Source organism: Nomascus leucogenys, chromosome 5 (genome assembly GCF_006542625.1).
Source record: "Nomascus leucogenys isolate Asia chromosome 5, Asia_NLE_v1, whole genome shotgun sequence".
In the NCBI taxonomy this organism is placed as follows: domain Eukaryota; kingdom Metazoa; phylum Chordata; class Mammalia; order Primates; family Hylobatidae; genus Nomascus; species Nomascus leucogenys.
Genome location: NC_044385.1, coordinates 20,673,747 through 20,693,861, shown reverse-complemented (window position 1 = coordinate 20,693,861; position 20,115 = coordinate 20,673,747). Strand labels below are relative to the sequence as shown.

The following is a 20,115-nucleotide window of genomic DNA, read 5'->3' as shown; positions in this document are numbered from 1 at the left end:
AAACCCATTTCTGATCAGGTGTACATTTAGACCAATAAGAACACCAATGTGGAGATGTCTGCTGAAAACTGCTCACCTATTGTGCAGTGTGGAGATGACTGTATGGAGGCTTTCCTTCTCAAACCTAGAATTTCTGAACCAAAAAAAGCCTGTTCTCTCTCAGGTAGCCTCTATGACTCTCATGTAGCCTGAAGACCCTATTCTATCTGCCACCATGTGAGCACCATTTCAATATGGCTCTCAGCTCCCATGTGACAGAGGTGGACAGACATTCCCAAGTTCAAAATTTGTAAGCCTCGCTACACGCCTTCCTACAAAGATGACAAGCACTACAGCAATGGTTATCACAGCAGGCTTGCCCAACCCATGGCCCACAGGCTGCATGTGGCCCAGAACGGCTTTGAATATGACCCAACACAAATATGTAAACTTTCTTAAAACAGTATGAGATTTTGTGATTCTTTTTTTTTTAGCTCATTAGCTATCGTTAGTGTTAGTGTATTTTATGTGTGGCCCAAGACAATTCTTTTTCCAATGTGGCCCAAGGAAGCCAAAAGATTGGATACCTTTGTTTTACAGTAAACCTTCAAGTGTAGAGATCATGGCTGATATCTACAAGAATGGTCCAGTAGATGGAGCCTTCTCTGTGTATGCTGATTTCCAGCAATCAAAGTCTGAAGGGTCCAACATGACACCAAAGAAGAACCTACACCATCTGCATCCTGGTCTGGAGAATGAAGACTGCCACCCCCTACTGGCTGGCTGTCAATTCCTAGAAAACTGACTAGGGTGACAATGCCTTCTTTGAATTCTCTCAGAAAAAGGCCACTATGGAATCAAATCAGAAATCCTGGTTAGAAATCTCACGCACTGATCAGTACTAGAAAAAGTTTTAGCATGGTGTAGTCTGTCCAGCCAGTCCTGCAAAAGTTTTTTCTTAAATATGGCGAGTTGAGTATTTTTTTAAATATGGCAAGTTGAATATAGCAAGTGGGGATGGGTGAGAAGTCCTTTTATTCTTTTAGTTCAGATATAATTCAAGAGTTTAGACAATGGCTAATGTGCTTCAGGGCCTCAAGAACTGGACTAAACCAAACTTTTGTGTATACTATTTGAATTATGTTTTGGGGGTTAGTTATTTCCTCCCTAACAAAGGAAATAACTCCAAACCTGGCTACCTCTCAGCCTCCTTGAGGACTGATTTTCACCGCTGACAAGGCAAAGTGAACCCTTTAAATTTCCTAATAAGGACTTTCACACAGACTAGCATTCTACGCAATGCTTGCTGCTCCAACTCCTACTCCAACCAACCTCCCAACCAGAGCATCTCCAGAGAGTAAAACTCTGTGAGAACCTAAATGGTTTGATTTCAGGTTTTCCAAAAGAATTGCTAGTGGAATTCCTAACAAGGAGGATTTAAATTCCCATACATCATCACTATCTCTTGACAAGTACTTTCTTTCTAGATTTGGAATAATTTAACAGGAGAGATGGTAAGTAGCTTTTTAAATGAAGAAAGCCACTTTCTCCTGGGGTCCCTGAATCAGCTGAGTCTTCCTGTGTTGTATATGTATCCTCTCTGTTCTTTTCTGTAGCATAATTCTTTTAATAGAAGCTTTATTTTCTACGTACCTCAGCTGATTCTGTGAATGAAAAATTCTAACACTTGTTAGAGCTGCAACTCTGCTAGTTGCAGACTATATATCCCAACAGACTAGCCTAAAACAAAACTGGGTGGTCCCTACTGGATATAGATTTGACTGAATGACAGACTGACCTCTAATCCCTTGGGGAAACTAATTTGGGAGAAACCAGCTTTTGCTGTTTTTAAAAATCACTACTTTACCAATCATCTTAACATGGAATTGGAATAACTGTGCCATTAAAAGTTTCTCTCTTCAAAAAAACAAATATCTCTATGTCTTTTTTATCTGCTTATCAATTTATGATATAGGAATATTAAAAGTGCTAATCTTAAACTATTCAAAGTTTTTGTATTTCCTCATGCAAGTTCCATCAAGTGTTAGTGTATATATTTTTAAAATAATTTGTAAGACATGTTCCATAATTATTAAACCTTTTTAAATTATTTTACACCATTTATAATTGATTACAACATACCTACATACAACTACAAAACAAATTATGTTTATACAATGATAAAGTGAACAACATATAACTAAAACTCAGATCAAGAAACAGAACATGCAATAACACAGAACCCTGCCCCCACAGCCCTACCCGATCACAACCCCCACCTTTCCAATGGAGTTAACCATGATCCCGACTTTTGTGACAGAGGCATATCGTATAAGGCCGGGCACAGTGGCTCATGCCTGTAATCCAGCACTTTGGGAGACTGAGGTGTGAGACCAGCCTGGGCAACATGGCAAAACTCCACCTCTACAAAAAATACAAAAATTAGCCAGATGTGGTGACACGCCTGTGGTACCAGCTACTCAGGAAGCTGAGGTATGAGGATCAACTGAGCCCGAGAGGTTGAGTTTGCAGTGAGCCGTAATTGTGCCACTGCACTCCAGCCTGGATGACAGAATGAGATCCTGTCTACACACACACACACACACACACACACACACACACACACAAAGCGTATCATATGTGTTCTTTCCTATGTTGCTTCATGTCAGGCTTTAGAATCAAGGTCATTCTAGCCTCATAAAATGACTTGGGCAATGGTCCTTCTTTTTCCATTATCTAGGGAAATTTAAGTTTAGAATTACTTCTTCCTTAAATGATTCATGGAACTTGCACATAAATTCAGCTCAATCTAGAAAAGTTATTACATGGTATCTTAAAATGAGTAATACATTTACATGCTTTAAAAAAATCAGAACAAAAATAAAAAGGTTCTCACTTAGAAGTGTCACTCCCACTCCTGTCTACCCCATTCCCTCGACTCCCTATTGTTACTGTATAAAAATACAAGTGTAAACAATATTTCTACCTACCTCTGTTTAACAAAACAAGACACACTTAAATACTATTCTGCATCTTATTTTATTCACTTTACAATATATCCTGGAGATCGCGCTACATAGGTACAGTGAACTTTCTTGACTGCAGCTACACAGTATTCTATTATGTCGCTATACCAATAGTTTATTCAACCAGTTGCCTAATGTCAGATACTTAGGTTGTGTTTGTCTTATTTTTTACACTTGAATATTTGATCCATCTGTGGTTTGTCCTGGAATATGTAAGAGTTTTAACTTGTTCCACAAATGGACTTTTCCAAATGGTTATCCAGTTGTCTCAGGACCATTTATTAAAAGTTTTACTGGCCAGGCGTGGTGGCTCATGGCTGTAATCCTAGCATTTTGGGAGGCCGAGGAGGGCGGATCACCTGAGGTCAGAGTTAGAGACCAGCCTGACCAACATGGAGAAACCCTGTCTCTACTACGAATACAAAATTAGCCGGGCATGGTGGTGCATGCCGGTAATCCCAACTACTCGGGAGGCTAAGGCAGGAGAATTGCTTGAACCCAGGGGCGGAGGTTGCAGTGGGCCGAGATCATGCCATTGCACTGTAGCCTGGGCAAGAAGAGCAAAACTCTGTCACAAAAAAAAAAAAAAAAAAAAAAAAAAAAAAAAAAAAAAAAAAAAAAGTTTTATTTCTAGCAGAATACAGTGGCTCATGTCTGTAATCCCAACACTTTGGGAGGCCTAGGCAGGAGGATCACTTGAGTCCAGGAGTTCAAGACCAGCCTGGGCAACAAAGTGAGACCCCCATCTCTATTTAAAAAAAAAAAAATTTAATTAACTGGACATGGTGGGGCACACCTGTAGGCCCAGCTACTTATGAGGTTGAGCGGGAAGATAGCTTGAGCCCAGGAGTTTGAGGCTACAGTGAGCTATGATGGCACCACTACACTGGCAAGACCCTGTCTCATTAAGAAAACAAACAAACAAAACATCTAAACCAGGTTTCAGCAAACCATGGCCTGAAGGTCAAATCTGGTCCATTACCTGTTTTTATAAATAAAATTTTATTTGAATACAACCACATCCATCATTCGTTTGCAAACTGTCTATGGCTACTTTTCACACCACAATGACAGAGAAGAGTAGTTGCCACAGAGAACCTATGAACTGTGAAATCTGAAATATTTACTGTCACTTTACAGAAAAAGTTTGTTGACCCATAGTCTAAACAGTCCACTTAAAATACAGATTATCAGAATATGTAAAAAATATAAAACCTAACTATATGAAAAAGGTTAATATAATAAGAAAGCTGGCTATACTGAGGCAAATCAGACTACAACGAGTACTACCTTGAAGGGAAACATTCCATGATTAAAGGCTCAGTGTATAAGAAAGATGAACAATTGGAACATGTATGCACCAATTAAGTTTCAAAATGCATAAAATAAAAAGTGAGGAAACTACAGGGAAATACAGACATACCCACAATTATATTTGAAAACTTTAATAGCCCTCTTCTCAGCACTGACAGAACTAAACAAAAATTAGGAAATTATGGAAAACTTAATGACAGCATCAACTGTCTAGAGCTAACTGATGTATAAAACACAACAAACAATAAATGTAGAAAAAAACATTATTTTCAAGTGTACATGGAATGTTCAATGCACACAGTGTATCTAGACAATGTAATATTATTCAGCACTAAAACGAAAAGAGCTATCAAGCCATTTAAAGACATAGAGGAACCATAAATTCATATTACTGAGAAAAGCCAATCTGAACAGGCTACATACTGTATCATTCTAACTATTCTGGAAAAGGCAAAAGTATGGAGATTTTGTGGCCAGGGGTCAGTGGTGAGGGAGAAATGAATAAACAAACAGAGCGCAGAAGATTTCTAGGGCAGTGGAAACTACTCTGTTTGATACTACAATGGCAGATACATAACATACATTTGTCAAAACCCACTGAACGTACAACATCAAGAGTGAACCCTAAGGTAAACTACAGACTTTGGGTAATAATAATATGTCAGTGTAGTTTCCTGGATTGTAACAAATGTACCATTCTGGTTCAGTGTTTTGGGAGACAAAGGGTGGGTAAGTGTGGGAACAGGAGGTATATGGGAACTCTGTATTTTCTGCTCAATTTTGCTGTGAACTTAAAACTGCTCTAAAATATAAAGTCTATTAAAAAATTAATCAAAGTAATCCACTATGTCAACTAACTAAAAGAAAAAATCCATATAATGATTTCAATAGATACAGAAAAAGCATATGATAGAATTCAGCACCCATCAATAACTATATTTTTTAAATGCTCAGCAAACTATTATAGTAACAGAAGACAATATCTTCAATCAGATAAAAGGCACCTACCAAAATATTGCCTAACAATAATTTCACCATACTTAACAGTAAAACACTGAATTCTTCCTCCCTCAATTCAGGAATAAGGTAAGGATGTCCACCCTTGTGACACCATTTCAACACTGTATTAGAGGTCCAAGCTAGTGCAGTAAGTCAAGACAAAGAAATAGAAAGTCTGTAAAGTAAAAAGGAAGCGTCCCTATTCTGAAAATCCTATTATCAGACAGTAGGACTGCTTACACAGAAAAACTAAGAAACCAGGGACCAAAACAACAACAAAACTACTAAAGAATAAATGACTTTAGTAGGATCTCAGGAAATGAAGTCTGATACAAAAAACAACTATATTATCTACATATTAGCAGCATAGTGTTTGAATGTAAAAATTTTAAAGATATCATTTATCAGAGTCAAAAAACTTAAATACTTAGGAATAAATTTAAGAAAATATGAAGAACACCTATACATTAAAACTATAAAACATCCTTGAGAAAATTAAGTTAGACCTTCAAAAGCAAAGAGAAATACCTGCTTCATAGACTAACAGACTCAACATTGTTAAGATATTGGTCCTCCCAAAATTTATCTATGTACTCAGTGCATACTCAATTACATCAGTAGGCTTTTATAAAAATTGATATATTGATTCTAAAATGCAGAAGTCTTCAAATAATTAAAACAATCTTGAAAAAGAACAAAGTAGGACTCCATACACTCAGAGTTCATTACACAATCTCAACATTAGTATAAAGCTATAGGAATCAAGACTGTGGTATTAGCATAAAGGCAGACAATGAGATAAAGAGAATAGAGAGGACAGCAATAGAGCACGTGTTCTTTTTACTAAGGTGCTAAAATGACTTAATAAAAGGAAAACAGCCTTTTCAACAAATGGTGCTGAAACAACTGGCTACAAATACAAAAAAAAATGAATCTCAAATGCCGATCTCGCATCAGACATGAATTTGAGATGGATCACCAATCTAAATATAGTAGCTAAAAATAGAAGGCTTTTAGAAAAAAAAATAGATATCTTTGTGATATGAATATAAACAAGGATTTCTTAGAACACAGAAAATACTAACTGTAATAGAAAACAATTGATAAAATTATACCTTCAAAATTGAAAACTTCTGCTCTAAACGATAATTTTTTTAAAAAATGAACAAACCACACAGTCTGAGAAAATATTGCTAAAACATCTGACAAAGAACTCCTACAGCTCAACAACAAAAATACAAACATTTCAATTTCTAAAGACTGAGCAAAAAATTTGAACATATACTTCACAAAGGAACATATAAAAATGGTTAATAGGCACACAAAAACCCCAGGATTATGCTGATACATAACACAAATGCAAACAACAATGAAAATTAAGACCACAGAATACCACTACATACCCACTAGAATGGCTAAAATTAAGATTAACAACAAAAAATATTGGGCAAGAACAGGGCATAAGTAGGAATATAAAATGGTACAATCCAACTGGAAGTAGTATGCCAGTTTCTTTTAAATTTAAACATGCAACTACTATCTAGCATAGCAGTTCCACTTCTGGGTATTTACCCAAGGAAAACAAAAACATATTTCCATAAAAACTTGTACTAGAATATTCATATCAGCTTTATTTCTAATACTCGAAAAATTGGAAACAGATGTTCATCAATAGGAAAATGAATAAACTGTGGAACATTGATAAAATGGTATACTGCTCAGTAATAAAAACGATTAATACATGCAACTGCAAGGATGAGTCTTGGACATTATCCTGAGTGAAAGGTGGACACAAGAGAGTACATACTGTATAATTCCATTTATATGAAATTTTCAAACAGTCAAAATTAATCTACAGTTAAAACTCAGAACAGCGGTTGCCATTTGATGGAAGTCATGGGGAACCAACAAGGAAGAAAATTTCCTAGGGTGATAGAAATATTCTGTATCTTGATAAGGGTGATCCATTTTCCAAAACCTCAAGGAACTGTATATATACAATTAGGGTATTTCAATGTATGTAAAATTTTCCTCAGAAGATCTAAACAAACAAAAAGATTTTGTGCTCCTCGTTCATATGGCTTCACCAGTGAGGTCTTCTGGGCATTATTAAAATGAAATAACACCAATCTTACACAAATGCTTTCAGAGAATTGAGAAAACACACTTTCCAAATTGTCTTATGAGCTAAATAATACCGTTCCAAAATGTAAGATTATAAAACAGACAAAGGCCAATCTGTCTCATGCACATAAACAAAAAAATTATAAACAAAATATCAGCAAATCAAACCCAACTATGTATTAAAATGCCAACTGAATTTCTATAGTACTGTAATATTGGTATATTTGAAAATTATAATATCAATATTAGCCAAATATCATAGTAAAATCATATCAAAATAGATACAGATGGAGCTTCTGATAAAAGTTAACTCCTATTAATGATAAAAGCTCTCTACAGACTAGGACAAGAAGGAAAAAGAGTAATCATTTTTTTGAAAAGTAGTAGTAGCAAACTTCTTAATCACTAGTAAAATGCTGAACACTTTCCCCTGATTCACAAACCAGACAAGGATGATGCCCACTTTCAGCACTTAAATTCAACATTTTATTAAAGATCTTCTCTATTACAATAATAGAGGAAAAAGAAATAAAAGGAATAAATATTGGGAAGAACAAATGCTATCATTATTTGAAGATCAAGATGAATATATAGAGAATTCAAAAAATTTATGTACAAACTAGAATAAGTTAATATAATCAAGTTCCTTAAATAAAAGATTAATATTTTTAAAGCCAATTGTATTTCTATCACAGCAAGAAAATAAAAAATAGAATTCTAAAACTATACTAGCTTACTAAAAAACATCAGACTCAAAAAAATTAAATAAAAAAAGAATTGGATTGGGACAGATAAAAAAAAGAAATCAGACCCATAAATTTAGTGAAACATGAACAAGACATCTACATTGAAAAATATTTTCCTCAAAGACCAAAAAGAGAAACACCATTTGACCCAACAATCCCATTACTTGGGTATATACCCAAAGGAATATTAATTGTTCTCTTATAAAGACACAAGCACACGTATATTCACTGCAGCACTATTCACAATAGCAAAGACATGGAATCAACCTAAATGCCCAGAATGGTAGACTAGATTTTTAAATGTGGTACATATACACCATGGAATGCTATGCAGCCACAGAAAAAAAAACGAGATCATGTCCTTTGCAGGGACGTGGATGGAGCCGGAGGCCATTATCCTCTGCAAACTAACACAGGAACAGAAAAGCAAATACCCCATGTTCTCACTTGTAAGTGGGAGCTAAATGATGAGTACACATGGACACATACAAGGAAACAACACACACTGGGACCTATCAGAGGACGGAGGGTGGGAGGAGGGAGAGGATCAAGGAAAAAATAACTAATGGGTACTGAGCTTAATACCTGGGCGATGAAATAATCTGTACAACAAATGCCCATGACACAAGTTTACTTATTTAACAAATCTGCAAGTGTACCTGAGCTTAAGAATTGTTTTTAAAAAAGACTTCTACATTGAAAACTGTTTTTTAAAAATTAATAAGTAGCACACATAGGGGCCCCAACTTAAGACAAAAGTTTCTTTGCGATTAAATGTGAAAAAGGTAGTCTTTAAAACAATAATCAGAAACCACAAAGAATAAAGTGAACTTTGACCTATACCTCAGAAAACACAAAACGGTCAAATACCAGATGGATAAAACATCTAAATGTGAAAGGTTTGTCTTGAAAGATCAGAGAAAGAATTTATTTTAATTATTGGAAAACATGTTCATGACCTCAAAGTTAGAAAAAAATTTCTTAAAAACACAGAACTCACTAATTATAAATAAAAGTTTAATTAATTGCACTCCATTAACATTAAGAATTTCTGTTTAATACAAGATCTTTGGAGAGAGGGAAATGCCAAGCTACAGAAAAGATTTGTCACATATACACACACACACACGTGTGCACATCTCCAACAACAGATTTGAATCTAGAATATGACAATAAGTCAGACAACTCACCCACGCAACTCCTACTTACCCAACCCCAAAACGTGCACTTCACGGAAAGGATATCTAAGTGATGTGAGGTGATGTGAAAATGTGTTCAAATGTAGGCGCTATCAAGAAATGCGAAATGAAATAACACAATACAGCTACTCACTCACCAAAAAAAACCTAAAGTAAAAAAAAAAAAAAAAAAAGACCCATGTTAGTGAGGTTACAAAGCAACTGGGACCTTTATATACTGTTGACGGGAATATAAATCATTAACCACTTGGGAAGTTATTTGGCATTATCTGCTAAAGCTAAATAAGCCTACCCTGTGACCCAGCAATTCTAAATTTGTATCAAACACAAATAAGTGCTCATAGCTCCCAAAAGATATGCAAAAAAATGTTTGTAACAGCATTATTCATAATGGCCAAAAACCATAAACAACTTGAACACCATTAATAAATAACTTGTGACATATTCATATTAACTGTGAACCAGTGAAAAACAAGAATTACAAAAGTGTACTGTAGAGCACAAGAAACCAGAAACCAAAGAGTATATATTACATAATTCCATTAACATAAAACTCAAAAACAAGCAAAAAAAAAATCTACGATGATAGAAGTCAGAATAGTTAACAGAATAGTTAACAAGGAAGTGATTATTCACATGGTGGTGGGGGGCAATGGGAGCCTATCAGAATGCTAGAAATGTTCTACATCTTGATCTGCTTGATGGTTTATACAAGCTCATACAAATGTAAAAATCTGGCTATGGCCAGGGGTGAAGCAAGGTAGTGGAATAGAAGCCTACATCATTCAAGCTCGCCCACACCATGCTGGAACAGCAAATTTTAAAAACTATCTGCAAAGAGAAAAGCACTATCACAAGAACCAAAACTCAGGTAAGCAATCGCAGTAACTGGTTTTAACTTCGTATTTTGAAAAAAAAAGGGCATTGAGGAAGACAGGAGAGACAGTCTTGAATCATGGATGCCACCCCTATTTCCTATTCCTTGGCAATGGCCGTGAGGTAGAGAGAGAGAATATACTTCAGGGAGGGAAAGCGCAGAGACTCAGTGCTGCCCTGTCACAGCAGAGAATGAAGCCTTGCTGGGCTCAGCCAGTGGCCATGCTTGGAGGAGCATTTGACTAGCTCTAGCCAAAGGGGAGTCACCCATCCCAGCAGGTCAGAACAAGAGTTTCCCAGCAAGCATCACCACTGCAGGCTGAAGTGCTCTGGGGTCCTAGGTAAACCTGAATGGCAGTCAAGTTGTGTTCTAACAAGGACTCCAATTCCTAGGCAACTAGTGCTTAGAGCCAGTGAACTAGTGTTGCTCATGACCTAGGGAGGCATCAGCTGTCCATCCCCCAACCCAGGCAGCGCAGCTCACAGGAACCAGAGTGACTACTTCCTTCTGCTTAAGAACAGAAGAGCAAAGAGTAAGGAAGACTTTGTCTTGCATCTTTTTTTTTTTTTTTTTCGAGACAGAGTCTCACTCTGTCACCCAGGCTGGAGTGCAGTGGCGCCATCTCAGCTCACTGCCAACCTCTGCCTCCCAAGTTCAAGCAATTCTCCTGTCTCAGCCTCCCGAGTAGCTGGGACCACAGGCACGTACCACCTCACCCAGCTAATTTTTGTATTTTTAGTAGAGACAGGGTTTTGCCATGTTGGCCAGGCTGGTCTCAAACTCCTGACCTCAGGTGATCTGCCCACCTTGGCCTCCCAAAGTGCTGAGATTACAGGCGTAAGCCACTGTGCCCAGCCCCGACATTGTCTTGCATCTTGGATACTAGCTCAGCCACACTAGAATAGAGCACCAGGCAAAGCCATGGGGCCCCCATTCCAGGCCCTAGCTCCCCGATGATATTTCTAGACACACTCTGAGCCAAAAGGGAACCTGCTGCCTTGAAGAGAAGGATCCAGTCCTGGCAGGACTCATCACCTGCTGACTAAAGAGTTCTTGGGCAATGAATTGCCACTGGGCACCAACAATACCCAGGGAGTATGCTGTGGGCCTTGAGGTCTGAGACTACTTGCTTCAAGGGAGACCCAGCACATTCCCAGTTGTGGTGGCCACTGTGAAAGACTCCTTCTGTCTGAGAAAAACAGAGGGAAAAGTAAAGGGAACTTTGTCTTGCTTTCAGGCATCACAGTGGGACAGAGCAAAAGGCAGGATTTTCAGATTCCCAAGTTCAGCCTCTTGGACACCATTTCTGGACCGGCTCTGGGCCAGAGGGGGGCCCACTGCCTGAAGGGTGAGTCCCAGGCCTGGCAGCATTCACCACAAGCTGATGGAAGAGCTCTTGGGCTTTAAGTGAACACCGGTAGTGTGGCCTGGCAGAACTGCTCATGGACCAGTCATGGTGCTGGCCAGAGAGAGAGGCTCCTCCTCTGCATGGGGAAAGGGGAGAGAAGAGCAGGAAGGACTTTTTGTATTGTGGTTTGAATGCCAGCACAGCTGTAGTAAAATAAAACATCAGGTAGATGGCTAAGGTTTTTAACCAGAATCGCAGGCTACCAGACAGCATCTCTGGACACACCTGGGGCCTGGGGAAACTCACCACCCTGAAGGGAAGGGCCTTGGGCAAGGCCCAGTGCTGTGCTGGCTTCAGGTCTGACCCAACATAGTCCCAGTGATGGTGGCCACAGGGCTGCTTGTATCACCAAATCCCCAGAGTTCCAGGTGGCTCAGCACAGAGAGAAAGACTCCATATGTTTGGGAGAAAGTAAAGTAAAAGAATAAGAGTTTTTGCCAGGTAATCCAGAGAGAACTTTGGGATCTTATCCAAGACCACCAAGGCAATACCTATACAAGACTGCAGAAACCATTGTGTTATTGGCCTTTGGGCCCAAGTCCCTTCAAATACGTGGAATGCTTTCCCAAGAAAGACAGGTACAAACAAGCCCAGACTGCAAAGTCTACAATAAATACCTAACTCTTCAATGTCCAGACACCGAAAACATCTAAAAGCATCAACACTATCCACAAAAACCTGACCTCACCAAATGAACTAAATAAGGCACTGGGGATCAATCCTGGAGAAACAGAGACATCTGGCATTTCAGACACAGAATTCAAAATAGCTATTTTGGGCCAAGCACGGTGGCTCACACCTGTAATCCCAGCACCGTGGGAGGCCGAGGTGGGTGGATCACTTGAGGTCAGGAGTTCGAGACCAGCCTGGCCAACATGGTGAAACCCCATCTCTACTAAAAATACAAAAATTAGCCAGGGGTGGTGGTGGGTGCCTGTAATCCCAGCTACTCAGGAGGCTGACATGGAAGAATCACAGAACCTGGGAGGCAGAGGTTGCAGTGAGCCAAGATCGTGTCACTGCACTCTAGCTTGGGCAACAGAGCAAGACTTCGTCTCAAAAAAAAAAAGCTATTTTGGCCAGGTGCAGTGGCTCATGCCTGTAATCCGAGCACTTTGGGAGGCCAAGCAGGCAGATCACTTGAGGTCAAAGACCAGCCTTGCCAACATGGTGAAACCCCATCTCTATCTTTAAAAAAATACAAAAATTAGCCAGGCATGATGATGCACGCCTGTAATCCCAGCTACTCAGAAGGCTGAGGCAAGAGAATGGCTTGAACCCAGGAGGGGGAGGTTGCAGTGAGCTGAGATCGCGCCATTGCACTCCAGCCTGGGTGACAGAGTGACAGTCCATCTTAAAAAAAATAGCTATTTTGAGGAAACTCAAAGAAATTCAAGATAACACAGAGAAGGAATTTGAGATTCTATAAGATAAATTTCACAGATTAAAATAATTAAAAAGGGGGCCAGGCGTAGTGGCTCATGCCTGTAATCCCAACACTTTGGGAGGCCAAGGCAGGCGGATCACCTGACGTCAGGAGTTTGAGACCAGCCTGGCCAACACTGTAAAACCCCATCTCTATTAAAAATACAAAAATTAGCCGGGCGTGGTACGCACCTGTAGTCCCAGCTACTCAGGAGGCTGAGGCAGAAGAATCACTTGAACCCGTGAGATGGAGGCTGCAGTGAGCTGAGATCACACCACTGCACTCCAACCTGGGTGACAGAGTGTCACTCCATCTCAAAATAAATAAATAAATAAACAAACAATAATTTTTAAAAACCAAGCAGAAATTCTAGAGTTGAAAAACGCAACTGACATGTTAAAGAATGCATCAGAGTCTCTTAATAGCAGAACTGATCAAGCAGAAGCAAGAATTAGTAAGCTTGAAAATGGTCTATTTGAAAATACACAGAGGTGACAAAAGAAAAAAGAATGAAAAAGAATGAAGCATGTATAAGATCTAGGAAACAACCTCAAAAGGGTAAATCTAAGAGTTATTGACCTTAAAGAGAAGGTAGAGAAAATAGGAGTAGAAAGTTTATTAAAGGGATAATAAGAGAGAACTTTCCAAATCTACAGAAAGATATCAATATTCAAGTACAGCATAGTTCTTTAAGTATTAGCTAGAGCACTTAAACAAAAGAATGAAAGGGTGTCCAAACTGGAAAGAAAAAAGTCAAATTATCCTTGTTTGAAGATGATATGGTCTTATATTTGATGAGTTAATGGGTGCAGCAAAACAACATGGCACATGGATACATATGTAACAAACCTGCACATTGTGCACATGTACCCTAAAACCTAAAGTATAATAATAAAAAATAAAAAATAAAAAGGAAAACCTAAAGACTCCACACACACACACACACAAACTTATTCAAACTGATGAACAAATTCAGTAAAGTTGCAGGATACAAAATCAACATACAAAAATCAGTAGCATTTCTCTATGCCAACAGTGAACAACCTGAAAAATAAATGAAAAAAGTAATTCCATTTACAATAGCCATAAATAAAATTAAATACCTAGGAATTAAATCAGCCAAAGAAGTAAAAGATGTCTACAGTGAAAACTATAGAACACAAATGCTATGGTCAAATGGCGTAAGAATAAAATGCTATTATTTATTTGTCCCCTACAAAAAAAATGTAAAAATTCATCAAGTTATGTATGTGTATTTTTTAACTGAAGTATATAAACATATACATGTGAGGTACGCACACACACACACACACACCTCAATATACCGATGAAACACTGATGAAATAAATTGAAGGGGACACAAAAAACTGAAAATATATTCAATGTTCATCATTAGAAGAATCAATACTGTTAAAATATCCATACTGCCCAAAGCAATCTACATATTCAATGCAATCCCTGTCAAAATATTAATGACATCCTTCACAGAAATAGAAAAAATAATCCTAAAATTTATATGGAATTACAAAAGACCCAAAATAGCCAAAGCTATCCCAAGCAAAAACAACAAAACTGGAGGAATCATATTACCTGACTTCAAATTATACTACAGAGCTACAGTAACCAAACTAGCATGGTACTGACATAAAAACAGACACATAGATTAATGAAACAGAATAAAGAACCCAGAAGGAAATCTACATACCTACAGTGAACTAATTTTCAACAACGGTGCCAAGAATGTTAGGGAAAAGACGGTCTCTTCAATAAATGGTGCTGGGAAAACTGGATATCCATATGCAGAAGAAGGAAATTTGATCCCTATCTCTCACCTTACATAAAAAACAAATCAAAATGGATTAAAGACTTAAGTCTAATACCTCAAAGTATGAAACTACTAAAAGAAAACATTGGTGAAAATCTCCAGGACACTGGTCTGCACAAAAATTTCTTAAAACACAGCCAACCAAAGCAAAAATGGACAAATAAGATGACATCAAGTTAAAAAGCTTCTGTACAGCAAAGGAAACAATCAGTAGAGTGAAGAGACAACCCACAGAATGGGAGGAAATATTTGCAAACTACTCATCTGACAAGGGATTAATAACCAGAATATACAAGGAATTCAAACAACTCTATAGGAAACAATCTGATAATCCAATTTTTAAAATGGGCTAAAGATTTGAATAGACCTTTCTATAAAAAAGACATACAAATGGCAAACGGGGATTTGAAAAAAGTGCTCAACATCACTGATCATCAGAGAAATGCAAATCAAAACTACAATGAGGTATCATCTCACCCCAGTTAAAATGACTTTTATCCATAAGGCAGGCAATAACAAATGCTGGTGAGGATGTAGAGAAAAAGGAGAAGATGGGGATGATTAATGAGTACAAAAAAATTAGAATGACGAAGACCTAGTATTTGGTAGCGCAAAAGGGGACTATAGTCAATAATAATTTAATTGTCCATTCTGAAATAACTAAAAGAGTACAACTGGATTTTTTGTGAACACAAAGGACCAACAATAATTTAATTGTCCATTTTGAAATAACTAAGAGTACAATTGGATTTTCTGTAACACAAAAGATAAATGCTTGAATGTCCATTTTGAAATAACGTGCATATCCAATTTTCCATGATGCAATTATTAAGCACTGCATGCCTGTACCAAAATATCTCACATACTCCATAAATATATAAACCTACTATGTACCCACAAAAATTAAAAAAAAAAAAAATAAGGCCGGGCATGGTGGCTCACACCTGTTAATCCCAGCACTTTGGGAGGCCAAGATGGGTGCATCACCTGAGGTCAGGAGTTTGAGACCAGCCTGACCAACATGGTGAAACTGCATGTCTACTAAAAATACAAAAATTGGCCAGGCATGGTAGAGGGCACTTGTAATCCCAGCTACTCGGGAGGCTGAGGCAGGAGAATCACTTGAACCCGGGTGGCGGTGGTTGCAGTGAACCAAGATTGCACCACTGCACTCCAGCCTGGGCGACAAGAGCAAAACTCCATCTCAAATAAAAAAATAAAAAATAAAAAAAGAATGCTATGGTCAAATGGCATAAGAATAAAATGCTATTGCTTGTTTTGCACCCTAAAAAAATGTAAAAATCCATCAAGTTATATGTGTGTATATTTTTTAAAACTGAGGTGTGTGTGTGTGTGTGTGTGTGTACCATAATATACTTCAATTTTTTTTTAATTTTAGAACCTCAAAAAATATATTTTCAGACAAATAAAATCAGATAATTTGTCATCAGCAGACTTACACTGAAGAAATACTAAAGGGGGCCAGGCACAGTGCCTCACAACTGTAATCCCAGCACTTCGGGAGGCTGAGGCAGGGGGACTGCTTGAGCCTTGGAGTTTGAGACCAGCCTGGGCAATGTAGGAAAACCCCATCACTACAAGAAAATTTACAAATTAGCCAAGCATGCTGGTGCACATCTATAGTCTTAGCTACCCAGGAGGCTGAGGCAGGAGGATCACTTGGGCCCAGGAATTCAAGGCTGCAGTGAGCTATGATCACACCACTGCACTGCAGCCAGAGAGACAAAGCAAAACTTTGTCTCTAAGTATTAAAAAGAAATATTAAAAGGAATTTTTAAGTCAAAAGGAAAATGATCCCAAAGGGAAGTGCATGAATGTGAAGAGCAGAGAAAATATAAATATGTGGGTAAACCTACATAAATAGGTACAACATATATGTTGGGGCTTCAAATATATATGGAACTAAAATATATGACAGCAATGAAAAAAAAAGGTAGAAATTGGGTAAATGGGAATTGGCAAAATATAAATTTACCAAGGATACATGTGGTAATCGCCAGGGGAACCCATAAAAGAAGATAAAATTGGGAGGTATAATTTAAAATATTCCATTAATCCAAGAAGAAACAAGAAATGAGAGAAAAATAACACAAAATGAGCAAAATAAATATAAAACAAATAGTAACATAATTACATGTCAACTGATTAAAAAACAAAACCTAATTATATTCTACTGAACAGTAAACATACCATATGCTTATAGAAAGCTAAAACTAAAAGGACAGAATTAGATATTTAATGAAAATACTAATAAAAAAGAGCTGGAGTAGTTCTACTAATATCAGATTAAGGAAAATTTAAATCAAAAAACACTATAGAGATAATGGGAACACTCCATAATGATGAATGAGTTAATCACCAGAAAGATATAATAACTGTACATTTGTTATCAGCAAAAACTGAAAGAAATAAAGAAATTCCCTCTCAAGAAATGACAGATCAAACTGAAAAAGACAGACAGTAAGGATGTGGAAGATTTAAACAAGATTTTGAACTTGACTTAATTGATATTTACAGAACACTGCAGAGCAAATTTCAAAGGATTCTAATCACATACAGTATGCATTCTAACCACTTTTAAATTGCATTATAACTCAATAAAAAAACAAACTAGAAAATTTTCTAAATGTTTAGAAATTTAATGAACTTTAAATTCATAGATCAAAAAATAGAAATTTAAAATCACAGTGTATTTTAAGCAAAAAATATATACATATATACGACATATCAAAATATGTCTGCTATAGCTAAAACTGCTTAGAGGAAAACATACAGCTTTAAACACAGATTTGAAAAGAAGGGCTAGATATCAATGCTATTTTAAAAAATCAGAAAAAGAATAGCAAGGTAAAACCAAAGAAAATATTACAAAGTGCAGAAATTAAAGAACCAGAAAACAAATCTACAATAACAAAATTCAAAAGGCCAAAAGTTAATTTACGGAAAAGATAATAAACTGATAAACCTCTAGCAACAAAAATAAAAAAAGAGAGAAATGATCAATACAGTAACAAGTTTTAAAAATTAGATGAAATGGATAAACCTACCAAAACTAATACATACACAGAACAAGTCATTTTATTTCCATTAAAGAAATTAAACATATTATTTAAAACTTTTTCACTAGCAACCTCTGGTCTCAGAGGCTTCACCAGTTAAATCTTGTAAGCATATGAGGAAAAAAATAATAACAATCTTCACTAACTCTTCTGGAGAAGAGTAAAGAAGGGAACATTGCCCTCTTCTTGTAAGACCAGCATAACCAAGATACCAAAATCTGATCAGAACATTCGAAGTAGGAAAATTACAGGCCAATTTATCTTAAGAACATAGGTGCAAAGATCCTAACAACACACAAAAAGCACATGAAGTCCATTGCTACATATAAAGGGGTAAAGTATCACAAGCCAATTGGGCTTATTTTAGGAATGCAAAGATTGTTTAACATCTGAAAATATAACAGCATAATTCAACACATTAACAAAGTAAAGGAGAAAAAAACCATGAGTCCCCCAAAAGATACAGATAAAGTATTAATAAAATTCAACAAAATTCCTGATTTGAAAAGTATAACAAGGTATAAGATCAATAAAATTAAATTCTACTTCTAACTACTACCAAGAAAACAATTAAGAAATGAAATTTCACAAACAATTCTAATTAAAATAATACCAAGAATATCACATATCCAGGAATAAATCTGCTGAAAGATGTGGAGGTCTTCTATACTGAATGAACACTACAAAACAGTATTGAGATAAATTTATAAAGCCCTAAATAAATGGAAGAATACACTATGTCTATGGATTAGCTGACTCAGTAGTATTGTTAAGATGCCAATTATCTGCAAACTGATCTCCAGTTTCAATACAAACTTTACCCAAATTCCTGGAAAAAAGAGAGAGAGAGAGAGGAGACAAGAGAAGAGAGAGGAGAAAGGAGAGAGAGAGGAGGGAGAGAGACAGAGAGAGAGAGTGAGAGAGAGAGAGAGAGCACGCGCAGGCACGTGTATCTTTACGAGTGAGTCGAAATTGAAAAACTGATTGGAAAATACTATGAAAATATCCTTTAGGAGGCCAAGGTGGGCAGACCTCTTGAGGTCAGGAATACGAGACCCGCCTGACCAACACGGCAAAACCCCAACTTGACTAAAAATACAAAAATTAGCTGGGCCTGATGGCGGACGCCTGTAATCCCAGCTACTCGGGAGGCTGAGGCAGGAGAATCACTTGAATCCAGGAGGTGGAGGTTGCAGTGAGCCGAGATCACGCCACTGCACTCCAGCCTGGGCAACAGAGGGAGACTCCATCTCAAAAATACATACATACATACATACATAAAATAAAATACTATGAAAATATCAGGGGAGGAGAGATGGGAGAGGGGGAGAAAAAGGAAGTTGGAGTATATACACTACCAGGTATCAAGATTTCTTATAAACTAGAATAAGACAGACCAACAGAACAAAAGAGAGTCTAGAAACACACTCATATTTACATTGACATATGAAGTACATGTGAAAACATGAACTATCTTAGAAAAAATTCCAAGTAGAAATATTTCATTCAACACTTTATTTTCTGAGCTATTATATCAATCACAGCAAGCACAATCACATCAATCACAACTTAACAAATATTGTTTAACAAGTAACAAGTAACAATACTTGTTAAATTCTCTCACAACTGTGTTCAACAGCTTCCAAAACAATTAGCAGACCTTCTATCAAATCTTAATCTCTTACCTCCCCAAAAGCTCCTCGACCAATCACCTTTAATATTTCAAAGTCTTCTCTATGTAATCGCATTTGTTTCACTTTAGAAGTAAATGGTTTAGCTGAAATGAAAGAGCAATATCAATTATTTTCTTAATAAAATGTGATGCAAATTAGATATAAATAATGGTGTTTCTTAGTCACGCAAAAATTCAAATTATGATTTAAGAATTGTCAAAATATTTAAAAATCCCAAACTATATGAGAATAAACAGATTTAATTTCCCTAAGAAAACAATATATTTTATTTCTTACATATGAATTACGTTTTTGGTGAGAAATATATGTTTAAACTCCAAATAACATATGAAAGAACGCAAAGCAAGGGGGATGTAAAAATGAGACCAGTTTTAACATTCTATTGGCATTAAATATATATTTTAACACAAAGGTATAA

General features: G+C 36.9%; 1 protein-coding gene across 19 annotated transcripts in view; it reads right to left on the bottom strand.

The window, feature by feature from the left end:
- The window catches only part of CDC42BPA (CDC42 binding protein kinase alpha), a 314,383-nt gene that overhangs the window by 240,884 nt on the left and 53,384 nt on the right, over nucleotides 1-20,115 (bottom strand). For 18 of the 19 annotated variants that reach the window (XR_004030077.1, XM_030812764.1, XM_030812771.1 and 15 more), the window contains exon 2: nucleotides 19,689-19,780. Coding sequence is in view for 17 of the 19 variants with exons in the window: in XM_030812764.1 (XP_030668624.1) it covers nucleotides 19,689-19,780 (92 nt within the window). In the remaining 2 variants the exon portion in view is untranslated. Of the gene's footprint in view, nucleotides 1-19,688; nucleotides 19,781-20,115 lie in introns of those variants that run through there. The other variant, XM_030812776.1, reaches the window with a different exon arrangement.